The sequence below is a fragment of the Amia ocellicauda genome, chromosome 21 (assembly GCF_036373705.1).
Source record: "Amia ocellicauda isolate fAmiCal2 chromosome 21, fAmiCal2.hap1, whole genome shotgun sequence".
NCBI classification, from domain to species: domain Eukaryota; kingdom Metazoa; phylum Chordata; class Actinopteri; order Amiiformes; family Amiidae; genus Amia; species Amia ocellicauda.
In genome coordinates this window covers 11,389,469-11,409,493 of record NC_089870.1, presented here as the reverse complement: position 1 = coordinate 11,409,493, position 20,025 = coordinate 11,389,469, and the positions used below count along the sequence as shown (strand labels likewise).

The 20,025-nt window shown below is 37.2% G+C and overlaps 2 protein-coding genes across 4 annotated transcripts; one reads left to right on the top strand and one right to left on the bottom strand.

Annotated features, from left to right (window-relative positions):
- Positions 1–5,211: 5,211 nt before the first annotated feature.
- On the top strand, positions 5,212–9,463 carry plek2 (pleckstrin 2). Its single transcript, XM_066694675.1, has 9 exons — positions 5,212–5,268; positions 5,356–5,520; positions 5,855–6,033; positions 6,562–6,653; positions 6,975–7,162; positions 7,437–7,538; positions 7,897–7,980; positions 8,396–8,474; positions 8,840–9,463. Exons 1-9 carry the CDS (start codon positions 5,212–5,214, stop codon positions 8,965–8,967), a joined length of 1,074 nt encoding a protein of 357 aa, XP_066550772.1. The 3' UTR covers positions 8,968–9,463.
- An 812-nt stretch (positions 9,464–10,275) lies between these two features.
- On the bottom strand, positions 10,276–19,938 carry LOC136717180 (galectin-related protein B). Of its 3 annotated transcripts, XM_066694672.1 has the most exons (5): positions 19,870–19,938; positions 18,830–18,964; positions 18,141–18,253; positions 12,408–12,582; positions 10,276–10,626 (listed from the first exon to the last, which is right to left on the bottom strand). In XM_066694672.1, the coding sequence occupies exons 2-5, from the start codon at positions 18,854–18,856 to the stop codon at positions 10,483–10,485; spliced, it is 459 nt and encodes a 152-aa protein (XP_066550769.1). In that variant the 5' UTR covers positions 18,857–18,964; positions 19,870–19,938; the 3' UTR covers positions 10,276–10,482. The 3 variants fall into 3 exon arrangements, with proteins under 3 accessions (XP_066550769.1, XP_066550768.1, XP_066550770.1); XM_066694671.1 differs by lacking the exon at positions 19,870–19,938 and having other exon boundaries at positions 18,830–18,991; XM_066694673.1 differs by lacking the exon at positions 19,870–19,938 and having other exon boundaries at positions 18,141–18,229; positions 18,830–18,988.
- Positions 19,939–20,025: the final 87 nt, after the last annotated feature.

Sequence of the window (20,025 nt, the reverse complement as noted above, 5' to 3'; positions counted from 1 at the left end):
ATATTTAACTTGCAACAAGTGTGTAGTTTGCCTGTTTTGGAAATGAACATTTAATGTAATTGGCTCTTATGGACACCTTTTGCAATTCTCTTTGTTCTTGTTTGTTTGCTGGAGGAGAGAGAGCACCTATACTCGTATCCACAGATTCCTACTTGCTCAGGTATCTGTGTAACTGCTTTCTTATGTTATAAAAAGTAAAGGAATAACCCTCACCCCTCCAGTAATGGATGATAATACCATGTAAAAAAAGTGCTTTGAGAATGAAAACATTTAACATTTCTGACCTCAAATCCACAGAACACCACTGGGATGAACTTGAAGAAAAACACAGGCATTATAAATGTGATTCAGGGCTCATGGTACTGTATTCCTCCAGTTATCTATCAAACGGACTATAGAAATCACTTTATCCAGGTTTTGATAGGCCCACACCATAATCAATGCACTTTGAACAGCTGGTATTTACAAAACATCCTGGTGATACAAATAGATTTTTTTTTTATTTCTCTGGGGTTGTTTTGCTCTTCAGTAACATCGTTTCTAGTTCAGTTCTAAACCCTTCCAAAGCTAATGTTTTCACATTAGGATTTTATTGTATTATTATGCCACTGTATCCTTACTCTATTGTTGCCTGTGTAAACTTCTGAGAGCAGTTGAGTCATTTTGATCTGTCTGGGACAAGGGCATTCCCCGGCTCTGCACTGCAATTTGGGTATTTAACAGAAAACAAATATTGTATTTTGTTCAATGACTAATACAGGTAAAGTCTTATTTTGGCTATTCAGTCCTGTGTAACTTCTGTCTGCATGTCTGGAAAGTTCCCTGCCTTCCATGGCTTCATAGGATTAGTATCAGCCACCTCGTCAGCCTTGGTTAATAACCAGGACAAATAACCACATATAAGGTCATTCTTTCACCTCAACAGACCGTCACCGGAGAGTGTTTTTGGTTTATGGGGAAATCCACATTAGATTGTGGAATGCAGTTTACTACCCCTGCAATTATGCGGTGCATCATTCACAGCAAAAGGTTACCAACCCCATATTTGTGTATGTCTGGGATGCAGTATGAACCATCTACACTGATAAATATGTTAGTAAGGTTTAAGTGGCCTCTATTGGGAATAGGAGGTCGTGCATGTAGAGCCCTGGCAACACAAAATCACTTTGTAATTTTAAACCTAGTTATAGGGCACACCAGGAGAAACCCCTATTGATATGACAACAAACCCAACTCACACCCAATTTTGATTATGATGGGATGAGAGCATATACAGTGCCTTGCAAAAGTATTCAGACCCCTGACCAATTCTATCATATTACTGAATTACAAATGGTACATTGAAATGTAATTCGGTTTGATATTTTATTTTAATACACTGAAACTCAAAATCTGTTATTGTAAGGTGACATTGGTTTTGTGTTGGGAAAAATAAAAAACTGAAATATGTTGCTTGAATATGTATTCAACCCCTGTGCTGTGGAAGCTCACAATTTACACAGATTAAATAAACTGCCCTAACGAGGACACAATTACCTTACCATTGGCCTCCACCTGTGAACCATTAAAGTTGCTGTCACATTTTCTGCATAAAAACACACTGTTGAAGGATCATTGGTCAGGCTGTGACTTTGAAGATGACATTGGTTTTATGTTGGGGAAATATTTGTAAGAAGAGAAAGCGGACAAAAAAAAACACACACACACACACACACACACACACACACACACACACACACACACACACACACACACACACACAACACATAGCTGAAATATGTTGCTGCGTAAGTATTCAATCCCCACACATTAATATTTGGTAGAGCCACCTTACGCTCCAATAATTGCTTTTGGGGTAGGTATGTACCAGCTTTGCAGACAGTGTCGGAGTGATTTTGGACTATTCTTGGCAAATTTGCTCCAGGTTGTTCAGGTTGGTTGGACAATGCTTGTGGACTGCATCTTTGACTGGGCCACTGTAGGACATTCACCTTTTTGTTCCTGAGCCACTTCAACGTTGCTTTGGCCTTGTGCATGGGATCACTGTCCTACTGAAAGGTGAATTTCCTCCCAAGATGTAGTTTATTAGCTGACTGAAGCAGGTTCTCTTGCAGTGTTTCCCTGTATTTTGCTCCATCCATTCTTCATTCAATTTTAACAAGATGCCCAGTCCCTGCTGATGAAAAGCATCCCTACAATATGATGCTACCACCACCATACTTCACTGTAGGCATGGTGTGTCTGGAGGCATGGGCAGTGTTATCTTTGTGCCACACATAGAGCTTTGAGTTTTGGCCATCTGGTCTCATCTGACCACAAAACCACAAAAATCCCAGGTGGGTCACTCTCATGCTTTCTGGCAAAATCCAGACGTGCTTTCAGATGGTACTTTTTTGAGTAACATTCAGGCCAGTGTTATGCAGAGCCCTTGATATGGTTGCTTACTCCACCATTACTCCACTCCCAGCCATTGAACTCTGTAGCTCTTTCAAAGTGATTGTTGGCCTCTGTCTTGTTTGAGCTCTGAGTTTTGAGGGACGGCCTTTTCTTGGCAGTACCTGGGTGATGTGATGCATGTGATGTGATTCCTGGTTATCGATCCAACTGTGCTCACAGGGATATCCAAATACGTGGATATTATTTTGCACCCTTTTTCCTAATCTATGCATTTATATTACTTTCTTTACCTGTAGAATGCTCTTTGTTCTTAATTTTCATTCAGATTCACAGCCTGACCAATGATCCTCCAACAGTGGGGTTTTTATCGAGAAAATGTCACGGCAACTTTAATGATTCACAGGTGGAGGACAATGGTAAGGTAATTGTGTCCTTGCAATTTCTTGTACACTGGGAGCTTCCACGGCACTGGGGTTGAATACTTATGCAAGCAACATACTTCAGTTTATTTTTCTTATAAATATTCCCCATAAAACCAATGTCACCTTACAATAATTGATTGAGTTTCGGTGTTTTGAAATAAAATATCAAACTGAATGAAATTTGAATGTACCATTTGTAATTGTTAATCTTAATTCAGGGGCAGTATCATGTCACTTGGAGTATTGAAGGCAAAACATAATGTTTGCTTTGAAACACAGCTTTAAGCCCCCACAATACCATCACTTTTTGAATCATTAAGATAAATTGGCACCATTATATACAACTACCATGTGTTTCTTTACTGATATATCATTTTGGAGATCTGTGTTTGTGTTAATGGAGCTGTTTGGACATAAAATATTATATTCTTAACTATGTACTCAATGGAGGGACCACCTTTTAATGTTTGTTAACTCTTCATTTTTGTTGCATGTATTTGTCAAATTGCATGTTACAGAAACATGATCATACAATTCTAATATAAATGGTAATGTATTGCCTATAACGGATTCTTTGTGAATGTAACTTTAAATCCAGGGAAACAGCTGAAAATGACAAGCATGCCTCCACAGCTGCTTCTATAAATAAATTAACTTGTCTGTTCAAGACCTCTTATTTCATGCTGGGTTTGAGCAACAGACAATGTGCTTTCATTCAGCAGTATATATTTCAGTATTCGAACACATTTTGTAACATTCATATGTTCTGTATTTGACAACTATCTTGATCACATATGCAAAATGCTGTGCACATTACTACAATATCATTATAACTAAACGTAATTTAACTATAACTAAAAGTACATTCTCTTTTCTTAAATAACATTCTTATTTTCTTAACGTGCTTAGTTTCAGTACAGCGGCATCTACCAAAAAAGGACAAATTTATGTTTTTAAATTCAGATAAAGATCTGTAGACATTGCTCACAAATCCAGCACTTATCCTCTGTGTCTTATAGCTAAAGAAAACAACTACCAGACCATGCAGCCCTTGAGGATCAGAGTCTAACAACTGTCTTGTTGTGTTACATTTTATTTATAAATGATCCATAAAGTAACTGGACTTTAACTTCACATCATGACTGTAATCTGGGCAAACTCATTCATCTGTCTAGACATTAACCTTCCACACTCCTCAATATCTTGATCAGACATCCATTTCAATAACACACTGAATGCATCATGATTCATTCACAGCTGTGAGCAGAGCTAATGACTGGATTAGGATTACAGCTTTCAATTTCACATTTACTAATTTTTTTTTCAGTCTTTCCTTTTTCTGTATTTGTCTAGCTCCTTTATAGCACTGTTGGATTGCAACAGAGACTCAGAGTTGCTGTATGGAAAAGCCGGATAAAACCTGGTGTCAAATGGCTCTGAAGTTCTGAAATCTCAGTGCATAAACTAACATAACACAGTGAGGTATTTAACAATACATACAACATCTGGGCACAATTTATACAGACAATCATTTAGATCTACCTAACATATGGTGCAAAGATGAGAGTGATCTGGTCTCAAATCTGTCTTAGTCTAATGTGATGCCAAACACACCACAAAAACACAGTCATGTAGGAGAATACATTAGTTACTTGAAACAAAAACGGGATCATTTAACATAGCCTACTTTGTACCACATGTTAGTACTGGATCTACAGTGACCTGTTGCTGAGTCAGTGTCCATTAGCCTATTGACTCATTAATAACCCTTCCATATCTAGTAAGGTCCGGTACCCACGTAGAGAGGAGAGATTGAGTAGCCTACCACTACTGTTACTCACAGAAAGGTTAGTGTCAAGGGAAACACAACCCCCACCAGCTACACACACACACACACACGTTATGTACGTCAGAGGTTCTCAAACTGGGGTCCGAGGGGGTGCAAGGGGGTCCGCGGAAAAATCCCCCTCACCCCCTCAAGCGTTTTTACTGGCAGCTCCCCCACAACCTTCATCCTTTGGTAGGTGGGGGTCCCCAGCCAAAATCTGGCCAGCAAAGGGGTCCCTGGGACAAAAAAAGTTTGGGAACCCCTGATTTACTATAAAACATGCCTGCAGTATAAGCGTATATGTTTCTCACTGGTTTTCTATATACAAAACTGTCGTCTATAGCCACACTTAAGAAACATACATTGTTTCATCTGCAACTGAAAGAAGGGTTAACTATCTGCAGGCGGAAACCTCACCTGAAGAAATAATGACTCCATCGCTGAGTCAACAGTGCGTCATCACCCCGGCAAGGTGTGCTTAAGGAGGGGATGTGATGTAATGCGTCTCAGCCTTTAATAACTGCAGCCGCAAGCCCTGCGTTCTTTACAGTTACCTGTGACAGGATGGACACAGCTCAGAGGCAAAACACCACTGTGAAAGAAGGGTTCCTGGTTAAGCGGGTAAGTTCTGAATACATATTAACTTGCAAGAACAAAAGTTATTTTTTAAACCGAAAAGAAAAAGGACTAAACGCCAAACTTTTGCAGGGGCATGTCATCCAGAACTGGAAGGCGCGCTGGTTTGTGCTGCTGCCAGACGAGCTCCTCTATTACAAGTATGATGGTGGCAAAAAGGATTCAAGTCTGCGGGGCAAGGTGGCCCTGGCAGGGTGCAAAGTCACCTGTCCCTGCTTAGAATATCAGAACAGACCGGTAAGTAGTGGAATTACATTCACATTTCCTACAATTCATACTTTTACTAAATTATTCTTCATAATAACACAAATAGGCTGTATTCAATGAAGGACTGTCATTGTTACCTTTTGGATGACCCTCATGCTTAATCATACATTAAAGGTAATACACAATTTCACAGTGAATATGTGAAACTCGTTGACAAATGGGATGTATCTCTTACTGTTGTATTTTTAAGAAAGGTTTTCCTGATAAACTAAAGCAACAATCGGATAGCACTACATCTGGTTTATGATTTCTGTTAGCAGCATTTTCTATATTTTTTTGTTTGTTTGTTTTGTGTTATGAAAAGCTGGTGATCAAACTGAAGACACAGAAGTCAGCAGAGTATTTTCTCGAAGCCTGTTCCCGGGAGGAGCGGGACGCATGGGCTGCCAGCATCACAAGCACAATCCAAAACCTGCGCCCAGACTCAGCCCAGAAGCCCCTGTCTGAACATGCTCATCTAGAGCTCAACAATGTTAGCCTCAAGTACGTGTCTTTGTAATGCCCTAAAGTGTTAGTTTTCTATCTGAGGTAAACCTGTCAAGTTCAGACGTGAATAGTTTTATGCATTAGCAGCAAAATGTGACATAAACTGTCTAATTACAGAACCTCTATTCTTACCTTAAGGTCAATATTTGATGTGTTAAATATTTTTGAATTAATTAATTTGAATTAAAAAGTTCTCACAGATTTGTAAGTTTTGAGTTTCTGTGAATTGAACAGTTTCCTTCAAAAGCTTGGGATTGTTTTTTTCCAACAGAGACAAAAAGTGAAATCCATGCACATTCTCAAATGGAAACAAAACTTTCATCTGAAAATGTTCCTTTTATGCTCTTTGCTAATGGTCTATTATGATCGAAAGCAGAATAGATCTGGTTGGTTGCAGTTCTATAGTATGTGCTCAAACTATATTGGCACTGAACAACTGAACTAACAAGGTTATACATTTGAGCTTAAAAGTTTTGTTTTATTTGGTGTTGAAATTATATACTGTTATACTGTTGTTTATTCCAGTCAGGTGGTGGATTCAATGCATGATGTTCATAGTGGAGTCAAACTGGTAAACCACATGGAGCAAGGCAGCTCTTTCAAGAAATGCTTCTCAGGTAAGAGGTTCCAAATCTATTCAGTTAAATCATACTTTTAAGTATTTTGACAATCTAAATATAATACAGTAATACTCAGTTTTGCGTTGAAAACTAGGGTGCAAACCAAAAAGAAAACAAAAACGAGTGCAGGTTTACAATAGAAATGCATGTTAGAATTGAGGATGTGTTGCAGGACAGAGCAGCGTATTAACCTTATTTACTACAATACTAAATCACCAGAACATTCCACATAGAATACAAAATACACACATACAAAATAAAATGAATGCATACGTACATTGCTAGAAACAGTTCAAAATGCCGGATGCTTGTTTGCAGGTGCTGCTCTGGTGGACTGGCTGGTGTCTATGGGTTTTGTACTGACTCGTGTGGAGGCGGTCACCCTGTCATCTGCTCTGATGGAGGAGAACTTTGTGAAGCCAATGGGAATCAAGAGTGTGGATGCCAGCAGAGTTGGGAATATGACAGAGCAGTTTTTGGATGACTCGACAGCGCTCTATGCATTCGTAAGTTTGGTGTTGTATACATTTTTTTTAAATGAGCATGTATCATGTCAATCTTTTTAATTTTGATAGGGTGATGATGATTTCCCAATGTTGTAAATAAAGACAGCCTGTGATTCATCTGCATTACTTCAATTATGTCATTATTTTAATGAAGTGCAGATATCAAAACATTGGTATTGAAAAGAGAAAGGTAATTAATAGTGTCTTTACATTTTTTAGCATATTTGCTGTGTATTATTGGTAATTTATGTATTTTTATTTTTTACCTCCAAAGGCAGAAAGCTATAAGCGAAAAGGCAGTGTGAAGGCAGAGCCATCTCTCTCTGCTGTGGACCTCAGTGGGAAGGTGGTGAAGAGGGGGTACCTGCTGAAACAAGTGAGTTCACCCACTGTTCAATTGTCAATTATTGGTATATTTTATTTTTTTGTTTAATATATATATTAAACTCAGTTAATACATTTTTAAATATCATCCTCTTTAAATTATCAAATTGACATAGGATAGGAATTAGGTAGGGTGGAGTTCTTAGCTCATAGCTCAGGCCTGGAGCGAATTGATGAAAATAAGATGAAAACAATAAAAGAAAGGCAAGGAAATAAAACTGCAAAAATGATTAGCCAAATACTGCACCACACAGGTGAAATCTGAAGCCTCAGTGTATTCAATTCAGCGGGCTTCCAGAGTCTGGTGATTGATTTTCTGTTTCACTGAAATGTTTGAATTTCCATATCAGGGTCACAAAAGGAAAAACTGGAAGGTGCGGTTATTTGTACTGAGGGCGGAGCCAGGGTTCCTGCACTACTTTGATCCCAGCAGGGTAAGTAGCCTTTCTGCATTTTTTCAGTTCTTATTATAAAGTTATATTAAAACAACATCATTGCCTCACAGTATCAAACCATCTGTTTGAGGAGAGCTGTCTTCAATTATATTGCTAGAATGTATTACTGCACTTTTGTATTGCTTTAAAACTATAATAAACCCTAGATAGGGGCATCTGGTAGGACATAAATAGTAATATTAATAATAGATAATGGAAGCATTTTCCAATTTAACTTGTTAGATTTAAAATTCCTTTACCTCAAAACCTGCTTAATTTATTGGAGGAAGTAGAAATTCAAACTAGTGACAGAATATTAAGTACCTACCTGTGTTCAAATGTAGTGATTCACATGATTTCAAGATAAATTCAGCAGCTTCATTGACTTTCTTAAACTGAATTTGATCTTTTTTAGGAGGACAGTAACCCTGTGGGGGGGTTTTCTTTGCGCGGTTGCCTTGTTTCTGCATTGGAAGACAACGGCATTCCCTCAGGTAAGATTTGTGTCACAATTCGTCACAATTACAAAAAAATGTCAACGTTGTTTGTTTCTTCTCAGTCAGCACTCACACTTAAAGGGGAAGGGGAATGATGGTTTTATGCATCTTTATGTGTTTATAGTGTATTAAAAGGATACATACCACTCTTTCAGATCGAGTCTATCATTTCAATCTCAATCCGGAAGAGTGGTATGTATCTTACTTATATACTATAACACAAATAAGAATAATAAGAAGTACAAAACCATCATATTAGAAATCACAGGCCTTTTCCGTCTCTATTCAGTTTCTATTGCTGCAGTCCAACTGGAAGACCTGATACATATGTATTTGTATTAATACATTTTATTTGATCTTAGGTGTCAAAGGCAATGTTCAAGGCAATCTTTTCAAAATAATTACTCAGAATGACACTCACTACTTCATTCAAGCCACATCCAAGGAAGAAAAGATGGAATGGATTCTTGCCATAAAGCAGCTGACTTAGTACCTGGACAGGATAAAGGGTCTTCCACAGTGTGATCCTCTGACCTTCTTGACATATGAACAGAGTACTCACAAATGTTGAGATTTGACTGATTTAATGTGAATAACTTATGACTGACATTTCAATAACTTAAGGAATTCTGTTTATAGCTTTTCAAAACTATATTGGATTGGTTTAATAAGTACTATTTGTACCCAGTCAAAACAGCTTCTCTGAAGACAGTAGCACTCCAAATAGGCATTGTAAATTATTGTATTATTATGTCAATAGCAATCGGTCTTAAGGACACTGTTTGCCTATTTTTGTAGACTGCATTCTGTGAATGTGAATTTTTTTGAATGACTGAATAACATTATATTTTTTCTTCGATATAATGTGTAATGAAAGACATAGTATTTATTTCATTTCATTTATTTTGTCATGTATGCATGTTGTGCACTGCAATTTTATATCTAATAAAATCACTATTTAAACACTACAAATTACAACTCTTACTTAAAATATAATCTGTTCTTTTAGTTCAGGTTCTCAGAGGCGTATTCTTCAATGTTATCTTACGTTGTCCTCAGTATTACATAATGGGATTAATATTAATATTGTTTCCCAGTTACCAGTCAGGAAATCAATAATGGAAAAAAATGCTCATCTGTAAATGGAACTGTAATGATTCCTCAGTTTTCTTCACTATTTTCTTCACTGTTAATATAATTTTTGTAATCTCTGAGATCCAGTCAGTCTTTGCGGGTTAGACAAAAGTGGATGCATGAATGCACAGAACCTTTCCTCACAGCCCCACCAAAAATACACAGAAAATAAAACACTATGGGGATTTGGAAACTTTTTCAAATGTCATACAGCAAAACTAGTAGCTAGTGTATCTTAAATCTAAACAACCCACAGTCACAATCCATAACCAGGAAACAAAATAATCAAATTAAAAATGTTTTTGTATCAAGTCAAATAGACCAGCTAGGAGTGATTACATCACTAACTTTAAAAATGTTGTAGAGACCTGGCAACCGTACTGCGGGGGGGCCTGTGTATAGTTAAAAGGGGATGTAATGGGTTCACCTAATTGTATTATAGAGTTGTTTGTTTGAACTTGTTTGTATCCAATGTATTGTAATGAATCGAGCTATACTGGTCAAACTTAATGGAGGAAAAACCCACTCTTAATATAAAAAGCACTACAAGGGGATGCATGATCAAATCTACATTTTCCAAATCCCTAATCACACTGCATAATGTGCACAAAGGAGAATTATTTACAGTACAGTACTAGTATAAATAAAGAAATTGTAATAACCGTTTTAGAATTTAAACAATTTATTAATAAAATCATAACCAAACCTTAAAGATGTCAATTCATATTGACAAAATATTAAAAAACAAGTAAAAAAGTTGAGGTATAAAGTATAATAAAAAAACAATTCAGCTAAACTAACAAGGTGCCAGTATCATTTAAGCCCATGATTGTCACGGCCTGTTCTGCTGGATCCTTCGATGGACTGGGAGCTATGCTACCTTCGTGAGCTGCATGTCTCCAGACACATGCAGGGCCGTGAGGGAGGCCAGTTGCCCAATACGATGAGCAAAGCCACACAGTGGCTGCCCGTCCACCAGGATACGGAAACTCTGGTGTTCGCAGAGAATCTCCATCTGAAAGACAGCAAAGCATGGTGATGGGAGAAAAAAGGATTGCACCTGGCCCGATTATCCAACTTTGACACAAGCCATTTGAATTGTCCCCAAGTTTTAATAAATTAATCGATAAAGTAAACATTAAACCTTTGCTATATTTGTATTATTACTTAATTGCACATTATAAAAACATATTGGTCTTTTATGATATTTATTATAAATCTTATTTCTATAATGTTTATACTTCATCTAAGACAGTGGTTCCCAAACGGTCCTGGGGGACCCCCTACCCTGCTGGTTTTTGTTCCAACCGAGCTCTCAATTACTTAATTGAATCTTAATTGAAGTAACAATCTGCTTAGATTTTACTTTTTAAATTGTGTAAGAAAATTGTTGTTTCTTCAATACGTTTTTTAATATAATTCTATACTTAACTTAAAACCCCTACTGTTTAAAATAATTAAAAGTCTCTGATTTAGGAAATTATTAGTTCAATTAAGGGTTCAATTAAGTAATTGAGAGCTCGGTTGGAACAAAAACCAGCAGGGTAGGGGGTCCCCCAGGACAGGTTTGGGAGCCACTGATCTAAGATATCAAATAATGATCAATGGTCACTATTTCTGCTGTTGTTGGAGAAGGCTTGATAGATTGATAAGACCATGGTTTTCAAACCGGTCCTGGAGTACCCCCTGCCCTGCTGGTTTTTGTTCCAACCGAAGTCTTAATTGCTTAATTGAATCCTTAATTGAACTAACAAAACAATATACAGTTAAATTAAGTAATTAAGACCTCAGTTGGAACAAAAACCAACAGGGCAAGGGGGTACTCAAGGACCGGTTTGAAAACCACTGGAGTAGACCCTCTAAGATAGTGGTTCCCAACCCTGGTCCTGGAGGACCTCCTGCCCTGTTTTTATTTTTTATTTTATTCAAACTGACCTCTCAATTACTTAATTGAACCCATAATAATTTCCTGAATCAGAGCCTTTTCATTATTTTAAACAGTTAGGGTTTTAAGTTAAGTTTAGAATTGTATAAATAACTTATTAAAGAACCAACTATTTTATTACACACTTTAAAAAGTCAAATCTAAGCAGATTGTTACTTCAATTAAGGTCCAATTAAGTAATTGAGAGCTTGGTTGGAACAAAAGCCAACAGGGTGTCCTGCAGGACCAGGGATGGGAACCACTGCTCTAAGATAGTGCTGCCCAAACCCAATCCTCGAGGGCCCCTATCCAACAGGTTGTATAGGTTACCTTTAATTATCCATTTCTAAACACGTGGCACCATATCAATGTGATCAATTAAGCAGGTGAATTGTGAAATTAAGTAATGTAGAGATTTGGTAAAAAGAAAATAAACTACCCTTTTCAGCCCTCAATGACCAGAATTCCCTTAACTGAACAAGTGAATTGCTTAATTGATCAATAACTTCCATGTGGTTCCAGTCGGTTGAAATTAGTTTGGCTGAGCTGCCACATACTGCATTGTTTGTGCATCCTGTCTTTAGTGGTTGGTGTTGTGTAGATATATTTTGGTAGCCAGTGCTGGCTCAAGCTCACTTAAATAGAATTGAACTGGGCTGATTGTGAGTTAGGAAAAAAAGGAACTTGAGGAACTTGACAGACTTCTAAGATGTAGGTCTTGGATCGAATTGCAGGGAGCAAAATACCCTACCTTGTTGGCTGGCTTTAATTTTAATCAAATCAATGATTTCTAGACCTTTAATTTAATAATTGTATGAATTAAAAAGCCTATGTAATTCTGTAGTATTCCTAGGGTATTTGCAAATCGTTACCTTGAAAGCTTCCCCCGCAGCGAAAGGAAAATAGGAGATGTTCTTTTCCACTATTCCCCACTCCCCTGAGACCTTGGCGTTGCGCAGAATGGCACGATCCTGAAAGCTGACAATGACCTGCAGCCCCACATCGGTATCAGGGTCGTTAGGGTGGCAGGCTAGGACCACAGCAATACTTTGGAGAGATAGAGTAAGGCAATTTTATTGTTGACAATAAGACATGACAAAAAAAAAGCAGCATCTTATTGTAAGGAAATCCAAAGGTTACATAGGGAATGTATTCTGTGCTCTGGTCTGTGTTTGTAAAAGGTTCTTAGAATACTTATTTTTTAAACAAACAGGTATGCTGATTGAGTTTAAAGTGTAACAAGAAATGTATGAGATCTGGTGGATGAGCACCTTTAGTCTGTGTCTCACTTCAGAAATTACAGTCACAAGTCTTTTTGGGTAAGTCTCTACCAACATCGCACACTGGCTTGGTGAAATTTTTGCCTGTTCTTTTTGACAGATTCGATCAAGCTCTCAAGAACTCTTTCAGAGTTGCGGTTGGCTTCACAGTGACATCCCTCACCAGTTTCCTCCTTGTCCGGCTGCTTAGTTTTGGAGGGACAGCCTGATCTTGGCAGTGTCTGGGTGGTACAATGCACCAATGCATCTTTCATTTTTGATGATTGAGTAGAGTGTGCTCACAGGGAGATTCAGAGATTCAACTAATTGTGTGGCTTGATGAGGCCCTTTTGTGCACCTGAATTAATTTAGGTTTGCCACATATGTGTATATAACATATAGGAATTCCTGCTTCAAAGTATCAATACTGCAAGTTTTAAAGAAAAAAGAAAAAAGAAATCTGTGAGTGGGTCTGAATACTTTTGTAACATACTATGTGGGGGCTGGCAATACAAAAATAACAAAATTATTGGAAACATGAAATGCACTTTTACTGGTTTTAAATAATTATTTTCCTGGATAAACTTGGCATTACAATTGACACTGATCTTTAATATTTACTGAAGCCTAATCTACCTAATTCTGCATAATACAGACTCCTCTATGGCTACTACACAATTAAACTACAGGACATCTGTGCAAATATAATGTATAATCACCACAATTTTATGGTTACTATTACCAGATAACAGTATTATAACTGTTCCCTGACTGTGTTCGCTGGCATTGGCTTCTATACCAAACATGAACTTTGAAATTGGCAAAATACTAATAATCCCAAAGGAATACACTTTCTATGTATGCCCAAAATAAACAGACATCCAGTAACAATTTAGATTAGTGTTTTAAAGAAACATACAACAAATTATCTGAAAGGTTACAGTAGAATTTTACTTTTTCTATTTGTAGTTGGGTTGTATAAATTATATAGTTATGACTAGCAGTTTCATCTCCCTTATTCTTGTAGAGGCAGAACTATCTGTTTAATAATAATTAGAATCACCTCCTGCCCAGATAATTCAAAACAAAAATAATTATATTGTAGTATTATGAAATACAAGTGGTATTGATGCCCACTGGACAATTATAATTTGCAATCTTGCTGCAAATCAATGCAGTGCTGGGTTGCATCTGTCAATATGTTTATAGGGAATCCAGCAGTGTATGTTTTGGGGTATTGTAGTGATGAAGGGAGCAGTCATGTAACTAAAATCTCATGTAGTTTTCTCATTAACAGTTCTGACTGTGAGGTCCCTTCAGTTGCGAGATAAAATGGGTCATTGCTGTGAGTGTTTGGAATTTGAAAATGGTGTAATGTTTAATTAGACAGAGGTTATTGGGTCGGTGAGCATTATCCACTAGTGGCCTGAAGAGCCATCCAATGCAAAGCTGGATCTAGAAACTACATAAAACATGCAAAACTTTGTATGCAAAAGATTCAGCATTACAAAAATATATATATTTTTTATTTTTCATTGTTTACCGTTACACATATGCAGGAATGACCAAAATCTGTTCCTGCAGGTTTTACAGGTCTCTATATAGCACCATCTGCTAAAGTCCTGGTGTTTAAGCTGAAAAGACTCATAGCTGAATCAAAACGGCAGTTTAGACTTTATGTTTAATAATACCCAATCAAAGCAAAAATAAATGACATAAAAAGTAAATTCAAATATATTTTCTAATAAAATACTGATAAAATAAACCTCAGACAGGATAACATTTGGATTTATTCTATACGATTCATTACAGTGAATTACAGTCACTAAAGCTCTGGTGTTTGCATGGTGTGAAAGGCATGGAAGGGTTGGTTGTGCAAATTGTCAAGCACATTTTAGTTGCATTATCTTTTCCTGAATATCCTGTAGGTATTAATTTAGTTGCTTTACAAGTGTCCAAATTGGGGGGACATAAAAAAAATATGGAAGCAGTTTCAGGAAAACTAGTAATTTATGGACATTAATCTATGGATCCCAGCGTTGGGAGACTGTCTACCAAATTTGTTGCAATAGAGAGCTGATTGGCAGAGACACTTGCAAGAGAATGCAATGGAACAGTGGATCTCCACGCCCAAGGAACTCATGGCATAAAAAATAGGGAGAGACTTAACCTGCTGCTACAATTTAATGGAAGTCAAATCAGTCATATATAAAAGACAGAGCAAAAGTCAGTAAGTCCAGCACACAAAATAGTGGGGAGACCCGCCATGACAAGTCATGAGGCAAAGCACATATAATAAGAAGAATGGATGGAGGAATGCTCAACATCCAGTCAACACAATAGCAGGAAGACACTCAACCAGCTCTGACAGTTTAACAACCCAGACAAGGGGGCTAAGAAGTAGCCACACCACATGTGGAATGCGCCACTAGCTGCTCTGGAACCTGGAGGCCAGGTGACTTGTAAGACAAGTAGGGGCATCCACAATCCAAAGAGACAGGCAATGTTTTGATCAGTCTGCTGAATACAGCACATCCTGTCAGTGTAACACTGCAATGTTACAAGGCAAAGCAAATAGAAATGGCACCCCTCCTCCGAAAAGAAGAATGGGAATCCTTCAACTCTACTGGCCTTTTGACATGGGATGGGGACAAAACATTAGGGAGAAGGTATTAGTCAGCCCTGGAGCCGTCACCAAAAATCGAGCCCGGCACATAGGCCTTCTGGTGCCTCTGTAGTCTGTGTCTCGCATCTGCAATGGGAAAATAGATTGGTGGATACTCAAGGGTTATACACTGATTCTCATTGTCCAGCAGGAGGTGTAGAGAATCAATAGTAGATTTGATAGGCAGGAGAAAATTGAGCCACTTTGTTAGAAACAAAGTTTCAAATCAGCAGATATAAAAAGTGAGTTTGAGCTAGATTTATTTTTTATTTATTTTTTTAAGTTATTGTCAATGTATAAATCGATGTATAAAGTGTCTTACCCCTTCTATATCATAGACTATAAGCAGAGTCTTTCATTGAGGACAGGAATAAGCGGTTTACATCAACAGCAGCAGACATGGATGCAGACCAAATAGCCTCCTAAACTAGAACCAGATCTGAAGGGAGTGACAATACTGGATTATCACTTAACTGCAAAGTCAAAAGGGGAAGAGAAGAAAACAACAGGGAGATTGGGTGGAAAAGTGACAGGAGGTTGACTCCATGACCACCCACGAAGGGCTATCAGTTTGAGGATGACAGCATGACCAATGCAAACGATTTTGGCTATTAGCCACAAATAATAAAATTGAAAGTTAGGCAAAAACATACCCATGTTTGGTTTAGTTCTTGGGATGAAGTCTTTCTGGATTCTGGGACTAAAGCTACAACCTTTGACCCAGTATAAAAGCACAAGGGAATAATGTCTAAAGCTTTTCTTGGAGTATGAACTACAAATACACAGAACTGTTGATCCATCTTGGTCTTTGATCATTTTTAGTAACAGCTCATTTTCACATATTTGGTAGTTTACAAATATGAACAAGCTTCTTCATTCCAAAATGCTATTAAAGACTGATTACACAATGTGATATAATCTTTTCCCACACTTATTATAAACAATTTGTTTGCATGACACAAACACTTAATTCTGTGTGAAGTCCCTGAATATTTTAGCTGCATTTTTCCCACAATCTGTGAAGGCAATTTCTAAAGCTCAAAATAGTATACATACCATCTTTAACTTCAAGCACTAAAAACCTTATAATTTATTAGCTACCATAAATTGTATATTCTATATTCCTGTGTTGTTTCATAAATGGATGATGTATGAATATGCCAATGTCCTTGTCTGAACCACAGTGCTTCAACCTTCGCTGATTATACCACACTGCTAATTTATAGCACTATATCCTTCTGCAGGATATTGGCTTTTCTGGTAGGGAGCACTTTTCTTTTTCAGTAACAGTGAATGTTTCAGATAAGTTCAGTACTTGCTCTATGCGGTCTTTGTTACTATACATGAAGATTGCCTTCAGCGTAAAACATGAAAGAAGACACCATTATCAGTTAAATATATGCAATATACTCCAAGCTGCAGAATGGTTGATTTCATTGATCAACCCATCAATGGATATCAGATGATGATGATGATGATGATGTTAATAATAGCATATGCATGAGCACACACAAACGTAGATTACTGAAATCTAAGAAACCTGATAGGTCAATTATTACTTTTGAAGTTTCTTGGAAAAATATATTTTTTTAAATGCCTTTCCCACTGTAATATTTTTGGGAGGGAATTTAAAACTTAAAAAGGAAAACAGACTTTCTCAGACTACATCCTCCAAACATGATACATTATTTTATTTAAATTACCAATTACTTTATTATTTATTACAATTCATTTTGTAATTATCGGTTCTTAGTCTGCTCAGTGTACAACCATCACACTAAAACAGAAAAAATGAAGGCTACAAACATCCTCATAAACTTCTCTTCTCACTGCAAGCCCATAGAGTAAACAGCACGGCTGAAGTGTCAAGTAATCTTAGATAACCACAGAGGTCATTGTGCAGGAAGCTGAGGAAACCCTGGTGGATTTTGAACTTATGAAATCCCCTAATCCTTTGCATCTTCCACTTACAGTCTCATAGAGCCTGTGATCTGAAGACTATATGAGCCATCTTGCATGCCAACTCTTGAAAGTCCCTTTTACTGCACACTTTATTGCACACTGATGCACTATTACATGGAGACGCACAGTTAGATCGTGAGATCTTCATGTCTGAGAAATGTTACAATCTCACAAAGATCTCCTTCCTGACCATATATTATACTGTTTTCTGAGTCCCCAACACAAAATGATTAAGTTTCATCTGACATGGATCCAGAATTTTGGAATTAATTGTTTTACCATGTTTAGAATATGTTAAGAACAAACCTGTAATGCGCTTTATTACATTAAAAACGACCTCCAGGTCCTCTATATTTTTATTCTTCTTGTTTTTACCTCAGATGATATGCAGACAATTTTAGCAACTATTTCACTGAGAACGTGCATATGAGACTACACGTTACATCATATTTTTTAGATACGAATATGTTTTCCCCATGTCTGTCATTTGTATGTTTTGCTGATGCCTGAAAAACACAGGTCTACGATGTAAAAGATCTAATTTGAACCAGTGTGCATGTGGTTTGAATGCTTGGAGGTGTGTCACTGATGATGGGTCAAATGTAACAGCAGACCATACACGTGGAACACATCAGCATGCAGAAGATTCAAAAATGTGATGTCCATACAGTATCAATTACTGGCAGTGAAGGTAGGAAATACATTTTTGACACACATACCTTTTCGGCTGTTTCTTCACAATTCCCATGACAACCAGTCTCATTGATGGTTTCAAACCTCCTTTAATTTCCCCAATGTACACACCTTCCTGGGAAAACAAAGGCACGCACACCTACATATACATATATATAAGATGCAGAACAGCATTTTAACCAGCATTGACAATTCTTTTTTTGTTTGTCCCCAACGGCTCCTTATTGACAGTTCACAAAACTAACAGTAACACATCCAAAGCGTTCAATACACCCTACTGATTGACACTGTCTGAGGTCCATCCCTAGCTAATTTAAACAGACACTAGCTGATGTATAGGATATTTCCAACCTATTTTTGTAATAGATTTGAATGGCCTAATATTAAATCAATGTTCCTTCCCAGCCCTTTAAAGATTGTAGTGGTTCTTTAATATAATGATCAAATGCAAGGTTTTGCAAACTTCAGAATTGTATTTGAACTGAGATGATATTCAATTGCAATGACTATTGTTATGCTATCACTAATGTTGCTATTTAACACCTTTATGTTTCATTTGTTGTCTAATATGTATGAGAACAAAATCATGTAAATGCAACGACAAACTGAGACCCGACATGCACTGTATCCACATGTGTGCAATGGATGAATGACTGAGGCTGCATTATGATCCCGAAACAAAGAATACGCTTAATACATTGAAAGCTGTACTTACATTTTTGATATCGTCATTTTCTGCCATCTTTTCCTAAGCCACACTTTTAGCCTGTGTGAGTTGTAGTTGTCACAGCTTGTCAAATAGGTTAGTGACAATGAAAAGGAGGGAAGCCTTTATCTTCATTAAGCAGTGCTGGAGAGAGACACAGATATGAGCAGAAACCCCGCCTCGCCGGCTCAATGCCCACTGTAGCCATGGGAACATCAACTACACTGACATACCGCGGTTATCATGAAACATTGTATTATTATTTTATTAACAATAACGATACTACTACTAGCAGTACGCTTTCCCCAAATGGTTTTCTATTCAAATAGTTTTCTTTCTTATAAAATCACCAAATAGCATGTTTTCTTCAGTTTTAAATATATACAAATACATCATAATAATGTATAGCAAAGCACAAAGAGTGTAATGCTGACTTTTGAATAATTCACATATTTCAGATGTTTTCAGAATTTGCATATGTGTTCTAGAAAATAACTTTACCCGGTCTTCTGGAGATCACAAACAATCTTAAATATTACCCTACGTTTTTTTCATGTTAAGTTATTTCACAGTAGCCAACTTATTTTTGAGTGCATTATGAGTGCATTATCTTAAATGTACCTCATAGACATAGGCTGGGATTAAATCAAAACTTTGACCCATCGGCTAATAGAAAACTACAAACCTGTACTCAGCTGCAGCTGCATTTTTAGTAAGATGCCACTTTCTTCTAATCACAAATGTAACAGCTATGATGTACAGGTTTGTAGTTTGCTATTAGCGGGTGGGTCAAAGTTTTGATTTAATCTGGCCCATAGTTCCAAAACCTTTAAACTCTTCTGTGAAGGAAACATTATAATTATGGGCATTATTAAACAATTATTTATAGAAGGCTAATTTGTATGGGCATATGTTTTCAATGCAAATATACCATCATACTTAAGGATCAATATCTGTACAGTTTTATACAGTGATAAAGTGTGCCTAACATTAACAGAATGTGTGTACATTTTTATACAGTAATAAGTAATAATAATAAAAACACACACCTGTTTAAACCATTCTGCTGAGCTGTAATTCAGAATGGGTTTACAGCAGGTGTAATCTGACAGCAGTGTCGAGGCCCCGAGGGTCAGCCCAGTGTTATTCTCATCTCTTGGTACTGCATGGCGCCGCAGTTCTCTGGCTATAATGAGGCATGCTCT

Bases quoted from the DNA above. Each gene is read 5' to 3' on its own strand.
- plek2 (XM_066694675.1), top strand. From the start codon at position 5,212: ATGGACACAGCTCAGAGGCAAAACACCACTGTGAAAGAAGGGTTCCTG. The intron at 6,654-6,974 runs GTAAGAGGTTCC...GCTTGTTTGCAG, and splicing joins TTTCAAGAAATGCTTCTCAG to GTGCTGCTCTGGTGGACTGG. The intron at 7,539-7,896 runs GTGAGTTCACCC...TTTCCATATCAG, and splicing joins GGGGGTACCTGCTGAAACAA to GGTCACAAAAGGAAAAACTG.
- LOC136717180 (XM_066694672.1), bottom strand. From the start codon at position 18,856: ATGGCAGAAAATGACGATATCAAAAAT. The intron at 12,583-18,140 runs GTATGTGTGTCA...ATCTCTCCAAAG, and splicing joins GTGAAGAAACAGCCGAAAAG to TATTGCTGTGGTCCTAGCCT. The intron at 10,627-12,407 runs GTAACGATTTGC...GCTGTCTTTCAG, and splicing joins CTGCGGGGGAAGCTTTCAAG to ATGGAGATTCTCTGCGAACA.